Genomic DNA, 19,675 nt, shown 5'->3' on the forward strand with positions numbered 1-19,675 from the left:
TATGCTAACGCTAACACCTTCAGCTACATGACGTATGCTAACGCTAACACCTTCAGCTACATGATGTATGCTAACGCTAACAACTTCAGCTACATGACGTATGCTAATGCTAACACCTTCGGCTACATGACGTATGCTAACGCTAACACCTTCAGCTACATGACGTATGCTAACGCTAACACCTTCAGCTACATGACGTATGCTAACGCTAACACCTTCAGCTACATGACGTATGCTAACGCTAACACCTTCAGCTACATGACGTATGCTAACGCTAACACCTTCAGCTACATGACGTATGCTAACGCTAACACCTTCAGCTACATGACGTATGCTAACGCTAACACCTTAAGCTACATGACGTATGCTAACGCTAACACCTTCAGCTACATGACGTATGCTAACGCTAACACCTTCAGCTACATGACGTATGCTAACGCTAACACCTTCAGCTACATGACGTATGCTAACGCTAACACCTTCAGCTACATGACGTATGCTAACGCTAACACCTTCAGCTACATGACGTATGCTAACGCTAACACCTTCAGCTACATGAGGCACAGACAGAACTGTGGTAAGTGTCTGGTATGTTAACGTAACATATGAACAGTTATTCAGATAACTATAGCATAAAGAACATGCTAACAAGTTTAGCAAAGCATCAGTTTTACCCCAAATCACTAAATCCACTGAATTCTTCTTCCTCTGTGTCACTTCTAAACAACTCCACAAACTCCAGAGGAAGAGGAAGTGCAGATTCTTCTTCTGCGTCGCTTAGAGCCTAAAGCGCCCTCTTGTGGTTGTCAGGGTGAAAATATCGACTTATATCCCATATAAGTCGCTCTGGAGTATAGTCCAGAAAATATGGTGTTTTATATCGCTCAAAAACACCTTAGATTGTGTTTCCGTGGCAACCTCTGTTCTTCCTGTTTCTCATGAAAAAGTGAACAGCACATAATGACGCACACTACATTCTATTATACAAACGTGCTGTTGTTTATTCTATTTTTCGCACTCGCATGCCACACATGGACGTGAAGGGGCCGCGGTCGAGTCAGAAGGTTAAAAACTGTACAACACGAGGGCCCGATCACGCGAGGGCCCGATCACGCGAGGGCCCGATCACGCGGGGGCCCGATCAAACGAGGGCCCGATCAAACGAGGGCGAGAGTTCGGTTCTGTAAAGTCGGTGACAAACTTGAGGAACGGTCAAACGTAAGACCGCGGGAAAGAAAGAAAATGAAAGATTTCACTTTTGTTTGCTCATTTAATTTCCCAGATGAAATGTCTGTTCTTGATCTTGAATTTCATCAAATAAATTTCCCCCAAAAATGCGACTTATATGTTTTTTCTTCCCTGTTATGCATTTTTGGCTGGTGCGACTTATAGTCCAGAAAATACGGTAGATTAAAATGAGCGCGCCGATTTATGATTGTAATTATGTATTAGGTCCCGGGTTATTATACACGAGCTCGTTCAACGCACATTCTCGTACAAGGAAACAAGACCATGAACAAATACAGCTTTAACAATGCTAATGCTAATAATGGTGCAGTGGTTAAGGGCGTGGCACATGTGTTACAAAGAGTACGTTTCTCAGAGACAAAGTACATTTTTTTTGTTCAATTTGTTTTACTTTTTTTTTCACAGTAGTTTTATTTAATCATAGAAAACAAAACTAAAAACTTGTGTTAAAATACTTTATGATTTATGTTTGCTATGTAACATTTAGGTATTATGAGGATTTACATTTAAATTGTCCCCAAAAACAGTTCTATAAATTAGATTAAATATCTAAAGAAATACTAAAATAAAATATAATAAAAAATAAATAATAATAATAATAATAATATAATAATAATACTAGCACTAACAATAATAATATAATAATAACATAGAAACAATCTATGCTAATAATGGTGCAGTGGTTAAGGGTGTGGCACAAAAACTGTTCTATAAATTTAATTAAATATATAAAAAAAATAAAAAAAATAATGAATAAATAAATAATAATAATAATAATAATATAATAATAATAATGATATAGAAAGAAATTGACTATAAGCCATTCATCGTACAAGTAAACATTTTACATTTGTCAAAAGAAAATAAAAAATAGACTAGCATAAACTACGTGCTAAAAACACTACATGTCTTTCTTTTCTTTCTCTTTTTCCAATAATCATACACTGACAAACAATAATCGTAAATCATAATAAATCAAGACAAACCAAAACAGGGCGCGCGCGGTTACGCCCCCCGCTGACGTCATCACGCATGAGGGCTGTCGCTCCGGTGCGACGGGAGCGCGGCGTGAAGTCGGTGCGTCGGGGCTGAAGACTCCGCGCTGAACGGTTCCCGCGGGCTGCTCCGGGATCAGGTAAACTCACGCGCGGGTCCGGGTCCCGGTCGGTCGGTCTTCTCTGTCACGTGGGTCTCGCGCCGCGTCGGTTTGACTCACGTTAAAGTTCGACGCGTTTGAGTTTTGAAACGTCACTTTTCAAAGCGCCGTGTTTACAAAGGTCCATTCATGTGTTTGTGCCTATGTGGCACAGGGACGGCTGCAGCAGGGCTAAAACAGGACTAAAACAGGACTAAAACAGGACTAAAGTGGGACTAAAGCAGGACTAAAACAGGACTAAAGCGGGACTAAAACAGGACTAAAACAGGACTAAAACAGGACTAAAGTGGGACTAAAGCAGGACTAAAACAGGACTAAAACAGGACTAAAGTGGGACTAAAGCAGGACTAAAACAGGACTAAAACAGGACTAAAGTGGGACTAAAGCAGGACTAAAACAGGACTAAAACAGGACTAAAGTGGGACTAAAGCAGGACTAAAACAGGACTAAAGCGGGACTAAAACAGGACTAAAGCGGGACTAAAGTGGGACTAAAGCAGGACTAAAACAGGACTAAAGCATGTCTAAAACAGGACTAAAACAGGACTAAAACAGGACTAAAGCGGGACTAAAACGGGACTAAAGCGGGACTAAAGCAGGTCTAAAGCAGGACTAAAACAGGACTAAAGCATGTCTAAAGCAGGACTAAAACAGGACATAAGCAGGACATAAGCAGGACTAAAGCAGGACTAAAGCAGGACTAAAGCAGGACTAAAGCATGTCTAAAGCAGGACTAAAACAGGACATAAGCAGGACATAAGCAGGACTAAAGCAGGACTAAAGCAGGACTAAAGCAGGACTAAAGCAGGACTAAAGTAGGACTAAAGTAGGACTACAGTGGGACTAAACTGGGTCTAAAGTAGGACTTAAGCAGGACATAAGCAGGACTAAAGCAGGACTAAAGCAGGACTTAAGCAGGACATAAGCAGGACATAAACAGGACATAAGCAGGACATAAGCAGGACTAAAGCAGGACATAAGCAGGACATAAGCAGGACTAAAGCAGGACTAAAGTAGGACTAAAGCAGGTCTAAATTAGGTCTAAAGTAGGACTACAGTGGGACTAAACTGGGTCTACAGTAGTACTAAAGCAGGTCTAAAGTGTGACATAAGCAGGACTACACTGGGACTAAAGTGGGTCTAAATTAGGTCTAAATTAGGTCTAAAGTAGGACTACAGTGGGACTAAAGTGGGTCTAAAGTAGGAATAAAGCAGGACTAAACAGGATTAAACCAGGACTAAACCAGGACTAAACCAGGACTAAAGCATGACATAAGCATGACATAAGCATGACATAAGCTGGACATAAGCAGGTCTAAAGCAGGACATAAGCAGGACATAAGCATGACATAAGCATGACATAAGCATGACATAAGCTGGACATAAGCTGGACATAAGCAGGTCTAAAGCAGGACTAAAGCAGGACATAAGCAGGTCTAAAGCAGGACATAAGCAGGACATAAGCATGACATAAGCATGACATAAGCATGACATAAGCATGACATAAGCATGACATAAGCATGACATAAGCTGGACATAAGCAGGTTTAAAGTTGTTTGATTCATTCTTCACTGTCGCCCTCAGAGGCAACTGTTGTTGTGATTTTAGGCGTTACAAAAATAAATTGTATTGTATTGACAGTAGGACTAAAATAGGACTAAAGCATGACATAGTAATAATAGTGACCAAACCAGACGTTCGACAGAATGAGCTTCAAGTCTCTGCAAAAAAAGGCGCTGATTTAAAAAAAAAAAAAAAACTTTCAATAAAAGTGCAGAGACTTTACACCCTTTATTGACATGTTTTTTTATTTTTAAATCAGCTCTTAATTTTTTTTTTTTAAATATTAAAGGTGGTATGGACGATTTTTTTCAGCAAATTTGTTATCATATTTCCTCGTGGCGTGGATAAATCATTTGTCCTGCCACGTATCAATCATAAAACGCACCTACCGCTCACCTGCAGCCTCGTGAGGTTCCTCCCCACGTTTCCGCGTGCCTAAGCGCATGGATCTATCATAATATAGTTCCCTCAGTGTACGGGGCAAAATGAAGACGGAGAAAGACAGTTCGAGCTGATGCAGAAGTGGACAGAAATCTACGGGAGACGAGAGATGTGATGCGCTCCGTTGCGCTAATAAACAAACGCACGTGTGTGTTGTATCGGTCCGCACGGGGGAGTGGCATGCGCACTTCCACCTGCGTTCTCAAATCGCCGAAAAATCGTCCATTGCGCCTTTAATTATTTTGAATATTGAGTATATTTTTAGGAGTTTAAAAAATGCCACAGAAAAAGCTGATTAAAAAGAAAATGAAAAAGTTTATGATTCATTTGACAGACATTTCATTGTCTGATAAAACCAGAACGTGCACATTTAAAGACATGTTTTAACACATTTATGTTAATATCGTCTGAATCAGGGATGGAAAGATTAGTATTGTGATTATTCAAGTCACAATACAAGATAATAAACCCAAAAATTATAATATTGTCAATTTTAGAAGCAAAAGTCTTTTCTAGCCCAAAAAATGTATTTAAATGTAAATCACTTATTTTTTTAAAAACTAGCTATTTTTTTGAAATAAAGAAAATCAAATATTTCACTGTTGTTTTGTCACAATCTCAATAATAATCGAGAATAATCCTTAAATCATGATGTTTTTTCTCACAATGATCAGAACACAGAACATTTTGATAACATGACATCCCCAGTCTGAATATTATTATCAGAATTCTGTTCAATGTTCATAAACGACTTGACACTTCAATCGTTCATTCAAGCAATAAAAAAAAAAACTACTGCAAATGAGCGTACAGTATTTTCCGGAGTAGCCAAAAAAATGCATAATAGAGAAGTAAAAAACATATATAAGTCGCACTAGAGTATAAGTCGCATTTTTGGGGGAAATGTATTTGATAAAATCCAAGACCAAGAACAGACATTTCATCTTTAAATGCAGTTTAAAATAATAACAGAGAGAACACGGTGAATAGGTGTACGTATGCTAACGCTAACACCTTCAGCTACATGACGTATGCTAACGCTAACACCTTCAGCTACATGACGTATGCTAACGCTAACAACTTCAGCTACATGACGTATGCTAACGCTAACACCTTCAGCTACATGACGTATGCTAACGCTAACACCTTCGGCTACATGACGTATGCTAACGCTAACACCTTCAGCTACATGACGTATGCTAACGCTAACACCTTCAGCTACATGAGGCACAGACAGAACTGTGGTAAGTGTCTGGTATGTTAACGTAACATATGAACAGTTATTCAGATAACTATAGCATAAAGAACATGCTAACAAGTTTAGCAAAGCATCAGTTTTACCCCAAATCACTAAATCCACTGAATTCTTCTTCCTCTGTGTCACTTCTAAACAACTCCACAAACTCCAGAGGACGAGGAAGTGCAGATACTTCTTCTAGAGCGCCCTCTTGTGGTTGCCAGCATGGACATAACGAATAATATCACGTATAAGTCGCTCTGGAGTATAAGTCGCACCTATGCTATGAAAAAAGGGTGCAACTTATAGTCCGGAAAATACGGTACTCACATTTGCGGCCCGTTTCTCCGCAGACGAACGGGACGATGTCGGCCGACGACGCCCCGGAGTCGCACCTGCGTCGCCCGCTCGTCCTGCAGCGGGCCGAGAAACCCGCCCCGATAAGTTTCAAAACCGCCTTGTCCCGAGGCGCCAGGAAACACTGCTCCTGCACCGCCCACAAGGTCAAGTCCAAAGTCCTCGGCTTTGCGCCCATCCTGACGTGGCTGCCGCGCTACCAGCTCAAGAACTGGATACTGGGCGATCTGATGTCGGGTCTGATCGTCGGGATCCTCCTCGTCCCGCAGTCGATCGCTTATTCCCTCCTCGCCAGCCAGGACCCCATCTACGGCTTGTACACCTCCTTCTTCGCCTCCATCATCTACGCCGTCCTCGGCACGTCCCGGCACACGTCCGTCGGGATATTCGGCGTCCTGTGCCTGCTCGTGGGACAGGTGGTGGACCGGGAGCTGGCCTTGGCGGGATACGCGCCGGAGAGTGTCGGCGGCGTGAACGCGAGCGCCGGGCCGTTGGCCAACGCGAGCGCGCTAGGGGCCGTGTGCGACCGGAGCTGCTACGCCATCGCCGTGGGGGCTACGGTCACCTTCACGGCCGGCGTTTATCAGGTGAGGAAGTACGAGACATCGGCGATGCTCGTTTTTGGGGAATGTTCGGCGTCGCAGCAAGAAATACGCGTAGTTTGTTTGCAAAGACCGCGAACACAAACAGCGGGACGAGTGCGCCTGCTTCAGAACAAAAAGGGCGTAAGACAGTTTTTTTTACGATTTTCTAATTGACTTTATCTGGTGTATTTATATTTGTTGTAAATATAAATGATAAATAAATAAATAAGCTAAAAAGCATCTTAAAAAGCTCTAGGGCTGGTGGTCATGACAACAACAGGCACCTTTTTGTTCTTACGATTAGATTTTTAAAGGAGAAACAAAAAAGAGACAACTTTTGAAAAAAAGAGAACAATGTAAAAAGGTATAGAACAAAATTGGGGGGAATGAGGGAAATATAGCAACAAATTTAAGAAAAAAAAAACAAATAATAAAAAATTAGCAAACATTTTGAAAAAAGAGCAAAAAAAAGAAAAATTGAAAAAATAAAAATGTGAAATAAGATTAAAAAAAATGTGAAAAGAGAGCTAAAAAGAGGGGGTGTTTTTTTTTAAAAAGTGAGCAAAAAAGAGATTTTTTTTTAAAAGGGCAAGAAAAAAACATTTAGGGGGGAAAAGAACAAAATAAGAAATAAACGCAAACATCCATCCATTTTCTGCCGCTTGTAGAAAAATGAGAAAAATGTGAAATAAGAGTAAAAATATGAAAAGATGGCCAGATTGATGGGGGAATTGTTTTTAAAAGTGAGCAAAAAGAGCAACAAGGGAAAACATTTAGGGGGGTAAGAGCAAAATAAGAGCAAAAAAAGAGCCAAAAGTAAAAAAAAAAAGATTAAAAGCGAAAATATGTCCTCTGATCTGGCGTTCCCTGTGGCGCTCAGGTGCTGATGGGCGTCCTCCAGGTGGGCTTCGTCTCCGTGTACCTGTCGGACTCCCTGCTGAGCGGCTTCGCCACCGGCGCCTCCCTCACCATCCTCACGTCGCAGTTCAAGTACCTGCTGGGCCTGAGGGTCCCGCGCCCCCAGGGCTGGTTCACGCTCTTCAAGACCTGGGCCTCCATCTTCTCCCGCCTGGGCCAGACCAACGTGTGTGACCTCATCACCAGCCTGGTCTGCCTCGCCGCGCTCGTCCCCGCCAAAGAGATCAACGACCGCTTCAAGAGCAAACTCAAGGTCGGGCGGAGGGAACGGGAAAAGACGGCGGCCTTTTCGCTCAATTCACCTGATTCGGAGATGGAGGGAAAAGTCCTGCCGCTAAAACATTGCATTAAGGAAGTTGGTTTGTGGCAGCGCTGGGTAAAAGGCGCCCCTCATTTTACCCAGCGCTGCCACAAATCAACTTCCTGTTTGTGGCGGGGCCCGTGGAAACGTGCGGAATAAGGTTGAATAGCGTTGAAATTTGACGGCCGACTGCTAGTTCAGATTTACACATTTATGGCTCTGTAAATGGTCTTTATCCTTATCTTTATCTTTATGAGCAACTTGTGTTCGATTTTACTGTTACTGCGGTTATGTTATTGCCCGTGTAATTAGTTGTCGGACGTCTTCCTCGCTCAGACTTCACTCAGAGTAACGGCAATGCCACAAACACCCCTAAACAGCTACATGACGTATGCTAACGCTAACACTTTCAGCTACATGACGTATGCTAACGCTAACACCTTCAGCTTCATGACGTATGCTAACGCTAACACCTTCAGCTACATGACGTATGCTAACGCTAACACCTTCAGCTACATGACGTATGCTAACGCTAACACCTTCAGCTACATGACGTATGCTAACGCTAACACCTTCAGCTTCATGACGTATGCTAACGCTAACACCTTCAGCTACATGACGTATGCTAACGCTAACACCTTCAACTACATGACGTATGCTAACGCTAACACCTTCAGCTACATGAGGCACAGACAGAACTGTGGTAAGTGTCTGGTATGTTAACGTAACATATGAACAGTTATTCAGATAACTATAGCATAAAGAACATGCTAACAAGTTTAGCAAAGCATCAGTTTTACCCCAAATCACTAAATCCACTGAATTCTTCTTCCTCTGTGTCACTTCTAAACAACTCCACAAACTCCAGAGGAAGAGGAAGTGCAGATTCTTCTTCTGCGTCGCTTAGAGCCTAGAGCGCCCTCTTGTGAAATGCGGTTGTCGGTATGAAAATAACGAATAATATCACGTATAAGTCGCTCTGGAGTATAAAACTATGTAAAAAGGTGCGACTTATAATCTGGAAAATAAGGTATATATTTATTCTGAATGGTCAAAACGCCTCAAACTTTGCTTATGAACAGGAAACTGGTCATTGGTCATTGGTCAGTGACAGGCGGGTTTAACCAATCGCAGTGAAATGCGGGCAACAAATCGGATTATTTAACTTTCAGGTCAGACGATGCAAAATCATGATCCGGGCAAAAGGACATTATGACGTTTTCCATTCGCTGAGCCGGGAATCAAACCCATCGCTCGTTCCCTTCTTTCCCTTCCGCAGGCTCCGATCCCGTTCGAGCTCTTCGTGGTGATCATAGCGACTGTCGCCTCCCACTTCGGCCACTTCAACTCGGAGTACGGCTCCGGCGTGGCCGGGAACATCCCCACGGGCTTCATGCCGCCGCAGCTCCCGCTCTGGTCGCTCATCCCGAACGTGGCGGTGGACGCCTTCTCCATCGCCATCATCGGCTTCGCCATCACCGTCTCACTGTCCGAGATGTTCGCCAAGAAGCACGGCTACGCGGTGGACGCCAACCAGGAGATGTACGCCATCGGCTTCTGCAACATCCTGCCGGCGTTCTTCCGCTGCTTCGTCACGAGCGCGGCGCTGACCAAGACGCTGGTGAAGGAGTCGACGGGCTGCCAGACCCAGCTGTCGGGCCTGGTGTCGGCGCTGGTGCTGCTGCTGGTGCTGCTGCTCATCGCACCGCTCTTTTATTCACTGCAGAAGTAAGTACCACACTTTTATTCACTACAGAAGTAAGTACAGCTCTTTTATTCACTGCAGAAGTAAATAGTAGAAAAAAGCTTCAGTTGTAGTCATCTGGACTCAGTTTGAAAAAAGTAGACGTTTCGACTCTCATCCAAGAGTCATTGTCAATAACAGAATTTAGGTCGAGAACTCCGATATTAATACTGTTCTGTGGTAAGACCCGCCCATTGGGAGGGGCCTTCCTGAAGTAGAAAGAGTTGTTGGTTTCAACAGAAACTCCCCCCTTGTATCTACCGAGCAAGCCTATTCAGAATCTTAATGGGCTGTTAAAACCTCTTTGTCTTAGTGAGACCCTGGCTCAACCACCCTGAGTACCTGATTAGCATTTGAATGCCCTGGTCCTTTACCTTTCCAGGGGTTCAGTAACCCATTATAGATAACAGGAAGATTAAACCTAAGCCCTCCATTTCTATTTAAAGAAGGTCTTTCTTTTTTAACAAAAATAGCTTCCTTGACTCCTCTTTCAAACCATCTTTTCTCCTGCTTAAAACCTTCACCTCACCGTCTTCAAACGAGTGATTAGAGGCTTCAAGATGGAGATGCACGGCACTCTGTGGACCTGAACTAGTATTTCTTCTGTGCTGATAAAGCCTCTTGTGTAGAGGCTGTTTCGTCTCACCTATGTACCGTTCTTTACAGCTTTCTTCACTGCATTGGATCGAATAAACTACATTGCTCTGTTTTTGAGTCGGCAATTTGTCCTTTGGGTGAACCAGTTTTTGTCTTAAAGTGTTGCCTGGTTTAAAATAAACAGGGACTTCGTGTTGTCTAAAAATTCTCTGCAGTTTTTCCGACAGGCCAGACACATAAGGGATAGAAACACCCTTCCTTCTCTGTTCAGTTTCCCTTTTGTCCTGCTTCTTGGTTCTCTTCACTCTGTTGAGAGCCCAAGCGGGGTAACCACAGGCTGAGAGGGCATTACGGACATGTTTTTCCTCTTTCTTCTTGCCCTCTGAGCTGGTGGGCACACCTTGAGCTCTGTGTTGTAAGGTTCTGATCACACCCAGCTTGTGCTGTAGTGGGTGGTTGGAACCAAAGAGCAGATACTGGTCCGTGTGTGTAGGTTTCCTATATACTTCTATTTGGAGTTTCCCGTCCTCTCCTCTGATCGTGGCACAATCAAGAAAGGCCAAGCGATTCTCCTTAGCGTCTTCTCTTGTAAACCTGATATGTGGGTCCACAGCATTGATGTTATCAGAGAAGGTTTCCAGCTCTTGTTTCTTGATTGTTACAAAAGTATCATCGACATAGCGGAGCCACAGTTTTGGGGCTATGCCTGAGAATGAGGACAGTGCCTTCTTCTCAAAGTGCTCCATGTACAGGTTGGCCACTATGGGAGAGACGGGCGAGCCCATGGCACAGCCATGAATCTGTCTGTAAAATTGTCCCCGGAATTGAAAGTAAGTGGTGTTCAGACAGATGTCCAACAGTTTACATATGTGCTCAGGTGTCAGTTTGGTCCTTTCCTGTAGGGTGGTGTCTTCCTGCAGTCTGGTCCTCACTGCTGCTACTGCATCAGTGGTCGGGATGCAGGTGAACAGGGACACAACATCATATGAAACCATGAGGTCATCTGGGTCCAGTTGGAGATGTTTCACTTTATCCACAAAGTTGTGCGTGTTATCCACATGATGTACCGAATTCCCCACAAGCGGAGCCAATATAGTTGTTAAATGCTTGGCCACATTGTAGGTGATGGAATCTGTGCTGCACACTATGGGTCTGAGTGGCACCTCCTTTTTGTGTATTTTTGGAAGGCCATAAATGCAAGGCATGGCTTCACCAGGATACAGTCTGTAATACAGAGGCCGGTCTATCGCTTCCTCTTTTTCCAGCCTTTGTAAACAGTCTATCACTTTCTTCTTGTAACCACTGGTCGGATCTCTTTTCAAGCGCTCGTATGTGGTCGTGTCCTCGAGGAGGGTGTGGACTTTGGCTTCGTAATCAGCTGCGTTGAACTCTTTCTACTTCAGGAAGGCCCCTCCCAATGGGCGGGTCTTACCACAGAACAGTATTAATATCGGAGTTCTCGACCTAAATTCTGTTATTGACAATGACTCTTGGATGAGAGTCGAAACGTCTACTTTTTCAAACTGAGTCCAGATGACTACAACTGAAGCTTTTTCTACTATGGAACACGCCTGGACGAATGAGGGATTACACCGACATATTTCCAAGAATTTTGGGCCTAAAACCTTGGATTTAGTTCGGGAACTCGAATCTGTAGCCAGGAAACTAGCAGACAACAGGAATCACTTGAGGTTCAATCTTAGATGCAGACAGAACAACATGATCCCGAAGAGCCTGCAGATCAAATCACCGGTCAGAGGACACAGAGCAGAGAGGATTTGGAGAAGGAGCCTTATGCAGATGCTCAGTGAAAGGATCCAGGAAAACAACGTCAGAATTGATAAATTGAAAGGCAGAACAGGAACTTTACAGGAGAAATTAACCAGCATACTCCCTGAAGAAGCTTTCAAAAGAGTGCTGGAGTTTACACAGACAGCACAAGAAGCACAGCACAGGAAGAGCAAAGAACGCCAAATCAAGAAGTTCAACATTCTTTTGAACAAAAAGAATGCAGGTGAGGTCGAGCTAGACATTAGGACTGAGACAGACAAATTAGCGACCAGCAAAAACAATTGGATTAAGAACCTATCAGATCGTGTTCTGACACAGGCAGAAAAGGAGGTGCTCTCTAAAGGGCTCAACTTTTCTGTCACCTCTAAACACATCCCTACAGAGGACTACATCACAGCCACTGAAACGGCAATTAGAAACAACAAAATGACTGAATCGGAGGCTGCAGACCTGAGGTTACGTGTCACAGCGACCCTGAAGAGTGCCAAACCACCGCCTTCAAATATCACAGCTGAAGAGAGAAAAGCACTTTCAGCACTGGAAAAAGATCATAGCATCAACATCCTCCCAGCAGACAAGGGACGTTGCACTGTGATTCTCAACGCAGCTGATTACGAAGCCAAAGTCCACACCCTCCTCGAGGACACGACCACATACGAGCGCTTGAAAAGAGATCCGACCAGTGGTTACAAGAAGAAAGTGATAGACTGTTTACAAAGGCTGGAAAAAGAGGAAGCGATAGACCGGCCTCTGTATTACAGACTGTATCCTGGTGAAGCCATGCCTTGCATTTATGGCCTTCCAAAAATACACAAAAAGGAGGTGCCACTCAGACCCATAGTGTGCAGCACAGATTCCATCACTTACAATGTGGCCAAGCATTTAACAACTATATTGGCTCCGCTTGTGGGGAATTCGGTACATCATGTGGATAACACGCACAACTTTGTGGATAAAGTGAAACATCTCCAACTGGACCCAGATGACCTCATGGTTTCATATGATGTGGTGTCCCTGTTCACCTGCATCCCGACCACTGATGCAGTAGCAGCAGTGAGGACCAGACTGCAGGAAGAGACCACCCTACAGGAAAGGACCAAACTGACACCGGAACACATATGTAAACTGTTGGACATCTGTCTGAACACCACTTACTTTCAATTCCGGGGACAATTTTACAGACAGATTCATGGCTGTGCCATGGGCTCGCCCGTCTCTCCCATAGTGGCCAACCTGTACATGGAGCACTTTGAGAAGAAGGCACTGTCCTCATTCTCAGGCATAGCCCCAAAACTGTGGCTCCGCTATGTCGATGATACTTTTGTAACAATCAAGAAACAAGAGCTGGAAACCTTCTCTGATCACATCAATGCTGTGGACCCACATATCAGGTTTACAAGAGAAGACGCTAAGGAGAATCGCTTGGCCTTTCTTGATTGTTCCACGATCAGAGGAGAGGACGGGAAACTCCAAATAGAAGTATATAGGAAACCTACACACACGGACCAGTATCTGCTCTTTGGTTCCAACCACCCACTACAGCACAAGCTGGGTGTGATCAGAACCTTACAACACAGAGCTCAAGGTGTGCCCACCAGCTCAGAGGGCAAGAAGAAAGAGGAAAAACATGTCCGAAATGCCCTCTCAGCCTGTGGTTACCCCGCTTGGACTCTCAACAGAGTGAAGAGAACCAAGAAGCAGGACAAAAGGGAAACTGAACAGAGAAGGAAGGGTGTTTCTATCCCTTATGTGTCTGGCCTGTCGGAAAAACTGCAGAGAATTTTTAGACAACACGAAGTCCCTGTTTATTTTAAACCAGGCAACACTTTAAGACAAAAACTGGTTCACCCAAAGGACAAATTGCCGACTCAAAAACAGAGCAATGTAGTTTATTCGATCCAATGCAGTGAAGAAAGCTGTAAAGAACGTTACATAGGTGAGACGAAACAGCCTCTACACAAGAGGCTTTATCAGCACAGAAGAAATACTAGTTCAGGACCACAGAGTGCCGTGCATCTCCATCTTGAAGCCTCTAATCACTCGTTTGAAGACGGTGAGGTGAAGGTTTTAAGCAGGGAGAAAAGATGGTTTGAAAGAGGAGTCAAGGAAGCTATTTTTGTTAAAAAAGAAAGACCTTCTTTAAACAGAAATGGAGGGCTTAGGTTTAATCTTCCTGTTATCTATAATGGGTTACTGAACCCCTGGAAAGGTAAAGGACCAGGGCATTCAAATGCTAATCAGGTACTCAGGGTGGTTGAGCCAGGGTCTCACTAAGACAAAGAGGTTTTAACAGCCCATTAAGATTCTGAATAGGCTTGCTCGGTAGATACAAGGGGGGAGTTTCTGTTGAAACCAACAACTCTTTCTACTTCAGGAAGGCCCCTCCCAATGGGCGGGTCTTACCACAGAACAGTATTAATATCGGAGTTCTCGACCTAAATTCTGTTATTGACAATGACTCTTGGATGAGAGTCGAAACGTCTACTTTTTTCAAACTGAGTCCAGATGACTACAACTGAAGCTTTTTCTACTATGGAACACGCCTGGACGAATGTGGGATTACACCGACACTGCAGAAGTAAGTGCCACACTTTTATTCACTGCAGAAGTAAGTACAGCTCTTTTATTCACTGCAGAAGTAAGTACAGCTCTTTTATTCACTGCAGAAGTAAGTACAGCTCTTTTATTCACTGCAGAAGTAAGTACAGCTCTTTTATTCACTGCAGAAGTAAGTACAGCTCTTTTATTCACTGCAGAAGTAAGTACAGCTCTTTTATTCACTGCAGAAGTAAGTACAGCTCTTTTATTCACTGCAGAAGTAAGTACAGCTCTTTTATTCACTGCTCATACTCGTATTCAATATGGATGCTCGGGATGCTCCTCCTTGAACCGACACCTTAACGTGGTGGAGGGGTTTGAGTGCCCGAATGATCCCGGGAGCTATGTTGTCGGGGGCTTCATGCCCCTGGTAGGGTCTCCCAAGGCAAACAGGTCCTAGGTGACGGGTCAGACAAAGATCGGTTCAGAAGCCTCTTATGACGACGACACAATCAAGGCAGTTCACGTCGCCCGGATCGGCGTCACCGGGGCCCCATCCTGGAGCCAGGCCTGGGATGGGTGCTCCATGGCGAGCGCCTGGTGGCCGGGTCTTACCCCACGGGGCCCGGCCGGGCACAGCCCGAAAGAGCGACGTGGGGCCGCCCTCCCGTGGGCCCACCACCCGCAGGAGGATCCATAAGGGGCCGGTGCAGAGAGATCTGGGCGGCAGTCGACGGCAGGGGCCTCGGCGACCAGATCTCCAGACAAAGAGACTAACTCTGGGGACATGGAATGTCACCTCGCTGGGGGGGAAAGAGCCTGAGCTTGTGCGGGAGGTTGAGCGATACCGACTAGATATAGTCGGCCTCACCTCCACGCACAGTTTGGGCTCTGGAACCCATCTCCTCGAGAGGGGCTGGACGCTCCACTTCTCTGGTGTTGCCCGCGGGGAGAGGCGGCGGGCTGGTGTGGGCTTGCTGATAGCCCCTCAGCTCAGCCGCCACGTGTTGGAGTTTACCCCGGTGAACGAGAGGGTCGCGTCCCTCCGCCTTCGGGTGGGGGACAGGTCTCTCACTGTTGTGGCGGCCTACGGGCCGAACAGCAGTGCAGAGTACCCGGCCTTCTTGGAGTCCTTGGGAGGGGTACTGGACAGTGCACCGACCGGGGACTCTGTTGTTCTACTGGGGGACTTCAACGCCCACGTGGGCAATGACAGTGACACCTGGAGAGGGGTGATCGGGAAGAACGGCTTCCCCGATCTGAACCCGAGCGGTGTTCAGTTATTGGACTTCTGTGCTAGCCACGGATTGTCCATAACGAACACCATGTTCAAGCACAAGGGTGTCCATCAGTGCACGTGGCACCAGGACACCCTAGGCCGGAGGTCAATGATCGACTTAGTTGTCGTGTCATCAGACCTCCGGCCGCGTGTCTTGGACACTCGGGTGAAGAGAGGGGCAGAGTTGTCAACCGATCACCACCTGGTGGTGAGTTGGATCCGCTGGCGGAGGAGGAAGCCGGACAGACTTGGCAGACCCAAGCGCATTGTGAGGGTCTGTTGGGAACGTCTAGTGGAGCCCTCTGTCAGTAGGGTATTCATCTCGCACCTCCGGGAGAGCTTCTCCCATGTCCCGGGGGAGGCTGGGGACATTGAGTCCGAGTGGACCATGTTCTCCGCCTCCATTGTTGATGCGGCTGCTCGGAGCTGTGGTCGCAAGGTCTCCGGTGCCTGTCGTGGCGGCAACCCCCGAACCCGGTGGTGGACACCGGAAGTAAGGGATGCCGTCAGACTAAAGAAGGAGGCCTATCAGGCCACTCTGGCTTGTAGGTCTCCGGAGGTCATCGACGGGTATCGGCAGGCCAAGCGAGCCGCGGCTCGTGCTGTCGCAGAGGCAAAAACCCGGGCCTGGGAGGAGTTCGGGGAGGCCATGGAGGAGGACTATCGGTCGGCACCAAAGAAATTCTGGCAAACCGTCCGGCGCCTCAGGAAGGGGAAGCAGTGTCTCACAAACACCGTTTACGGTGCGGGTGGAGGCCTGCTGACCTCGACTGGGGATGTCGTCGGACGGTGGAAGGAATACTTTGAGGATCTCCTTAATCCCTCAGTCACGTCTTCTGAAGAGGAAGTAGAGACCGGGGACTCGGAGGCTGGCTCATCCATCACCCAAGCTGAAGTCACTGAGGTTGTCCGCAAACTCCTCGGTGGCAGGGCTCCGGGGGTGGATGAGATCCGCCCTGAGTACCTAAAGTATCTGGATGTTGTAGGACTGTCTTGGTTGACACGTCTCTGCAACATCGCGTGGCGTTCGGGGACCGTGCCTCTGGACTGGCAGACCGGGGTGGTGGTCCCTCTGTTCAAGAAGGGGGACCGGAGGGTGTGTTCCAACTACAGAGGGATCACACTCCTCAGCCTCCCGGGTAAGGTCTATTCCAAGGTACTGGAGAGGAGAATCCGACCGATAGTCGAACCTCGGATTCAGGAGGAGCAGAGTGGTTTTCGTCCCGGTCGTGGAACACTGGACCAGCTCTATACCCTCCATCGGGTGCTCGAGGGTTCATGGGAGTTTGCCCAACCAGTCCACATGTGCTTTGTGGATCTGGAGAAGGCTTTTGACCGTGTCCCTCGGGGTGTCCTTTGGGGGGTGCTCCGGGAGTACGGGGTCCGGGGCCCTTTGCTCAGGGCTGTCCGGTCCCTGTATGACCGGAGCAGGAGCTGTGTTCGCATTGCCGGCAGTAAGTCAGACCTGTTCCCAGTGCATGTTGGACTCCGCCAGGGCTGCCCTGTGTCACCGGTTCTGTTCATAATTTTTATGGACAGAATTTCTAGGCGCAGTCAGGGGTCGGAGGGGGTCCGGTTTGGGGACCACAGGATCTCATCTCTGCTGTTTGCAGACGATGTTGTCCTGATGGCTCCATCAAACCCGGACCTGCAACATGCACTGGGACGGTTTGCAGCCGAGTGTGAAGCGGCTGGGATGAGAATCAGCACCTCCAAATCCGAGGCCATGGTTCTCGACCGGAAAAAGGTGGCTTGCCCTCTCCAGGTGGGTGGGGTGTCCTTGCCCCAAGTGGAGGAGTTCAAGTATCTCGGGGTCTTGTTCACGAGTGAGGGAAGGATGGAGCGTGAGATCGACAGGCGGATCGGTCCAGCGGCTGCAGTGATGCAGTCGCTGCATCGGACCGTTGTGGTGAAGAGGGAGCTGAGCCGAAAGGCAAAGCTCTCTATTTACCGGTCGGTCTACGTTCCTACCCTCACCTATGGTCATGAGCTTTGGGTAGTGACCGAAAGAACAAGATCGCGGATACAAGCGGTCGAAATGAGTTTCCTCCGCCGTGTGGCTGGGCGCTCCCTTAGAGATAAGGTGAGGAGCTCGGCCACACGGGGGGAGCTCGGAGTAGAGCCGCTGCTCCTCCACGTCGAGAGGAGCCAGCTGAGGTGGCTCGGGCATCTGTTCCGGATGCCTCCTGGGCGCCTCCCTCGGGAGGTGTTTCAGGCATGTCCCACCGGGAAGAGGCCCCGGGGAAGACCCAGGACACGCTGGAGAGACTATGTCTCTCGGCTGGCCTGGGAACGCCTCGGGATCCCCCCGGAGGAGTTAGAGGAAGTGTCTGGGGAGAAGGAAGTCTGGGAGTCCCTGCTCAGACTGCTGCCCCCGCGACCCGGCCCCGGATAAAGCGGCAGAAGATGGATGGATGGATGGGATGCTTTCGGAGTTTAAAATGAACTCTTTCTGTTTTTAACGTCATTACTTTCCCTCAAGAACCTTCCAGACCCTTTCCTCTTCCCCAATCTAGCCTCTTTTCTCTTCCCGCAGGTGCGTCCTGGCCGTCATCATCGTCGTGAACCTCCGCGGGGCCCTGCGCAAGTTCCTGGACGTCCCCCGGATGTGGCGCGCCAACCACGTCGACGCCTCTGTCTGGCTCGTCACCATGGCGACCTCGGCTCTGGTCAACACCGAGCTCGGCCTCCTGGTGGGCGTCCTGGTCTCCGCCTTCTTGGTGCTGGCCCGGACGCAGCGGGCGCGCGTCGACGAGCTGGGACGCGCCGCCGGCCGGGAGCACTACGAGGTCCTGGCGGAGTATCGCGGCCTCGAGAAGCAGAGCGGCGTCTCCGTGTTCCGCTTCGACTCGCCCATCTACTACGCCAATCAGAGTCTGTTCAAGAGGTCGCTGTACAAAGCCGCCGGGCTCGACCCCGTGCGCGAAAAGGCGAAGCGTCTGAAAGAAAACAAGAAAAAGCTAGCCGCAGAAGCTAAAGGGCTACGGAGCGACGAGAACGGAACCGGGGCGACCGTGGATCTGATGCTCGGCGACAAAGCGGGGCAAAAACTCCCGTCCTTGGTCCTGGATTGTAGCTGCGTGCTGTTCTTGGACACGGCCGGCGTCAACGCGCTAAAAGACGTGCGGAAAGACTACGGCGAGGTCGGGGTGAGCCTCGCGTTGGCGCGGTGCAACGCTTCCGTCCTGGACGCTTTGGAACGGGGTGGGTACTTTGCCGAAGACCAAGCGAACAGCGCGCTTTTCTTCACCATCGACGACGCCGTGCACTTCGTCCAAAGCCTCCCGGTGGCCAACGGGAGCGACGACGTCTAAGAACCCGAACGGACGCGATGTTTGCGGCGGTTTACAGCAGTTCCAGAGTATGCCGCGTTACTCTGGCTAACGTTTGTCCATCAGGTTAAAGTTTTAAAGCTGAAACTATCAAATGTTATCTCCAGCTGCTGCTACAACCAAAATGTCGAGGCTTTTTTCCTACTTCAACCCTTGACGACAGCCATTACCAAAGCTACCGACTTCTCATTTTTACTTTGCAAAATGGCAGCGATGGTTTGGTTCTTATACCGTATACTTTATTTGGAGCCAAAGGTTTACCAGCAGTTACTCGTGGTGCGTTTACTGGTTTTCTTATTTATTTCACGGTTCGTTTCTGTCACGTTTTACCTCAGGTTTTTGATGCATCGGTTTGTTACCAGGACAAGGCCTTTAATTGGTTTATTTTGCGAGTGAATCGACGAAACAAAAGGACGTGTTTCCAGCACATCGTTATCTAAAGATTGTTGACTTTGTGTCGGGGAAATGGGTTTCGGTCCTATTTTTTGTCGTTACGCGCTGCAGACGTCGCCTCTCGCTGTTAAATAGTCGTGGTAAACGGCGAGTGTCAAACTGAAAACCAAAAGGGCTTATACTTGAAGAAGACCGAT

At 47.4% G+C, this 19,675-nt stretch overlaps 1 protein-coding gene across 1 annotated transcript; it reads left to right on the top strand.

Annotated features, from left to right (window-relative positions):
* The first annotated feature begins 2,302 nt into the window (after positions 1-2,302).
* On the top strand, positions 2,303-19,143 carry slc26a2 (solute carrier family 26 member 2). The gene is made up of 5 exons (XM_072440025.1): positions 2,303-2,383; positions 5,998-6,588; positions 7,466-7,756; positions 9,084-9,532; positions 18,290-19,143. The coding sequence occupies exons 2-5, from the start codon at positions 6,010-6,012 to the stop codon at positions 19,065-19,067; spliced, it is 2,097 nt and encodes a 698-aa protein (XP_072296126.1). The 5' UTR covers positions 2,303-2,383; positions 5,998-6,009; the 3' UTR covers positions 19,068-19,143.
* Positions 19,144-19,675: the final 532 nt, after the last annotated feature.

Source organism: Eucyclogobius newberryi, unplaced genomic scaffold, assembly GCF_026437365.1.
Source record: "Eucyclogobius newberryi isolate DKJ021-1_F unplaced genomic scaffold, fEucNew1.0.hap1 SCAF_11, whole genome shotgun sequence".
NCBI lineage: Eukaryota > Metazoa > Chordata > Actinopteri > Gobiiformes > Gobiidae > Eucyclogobius > Eucyclogobius newberryi.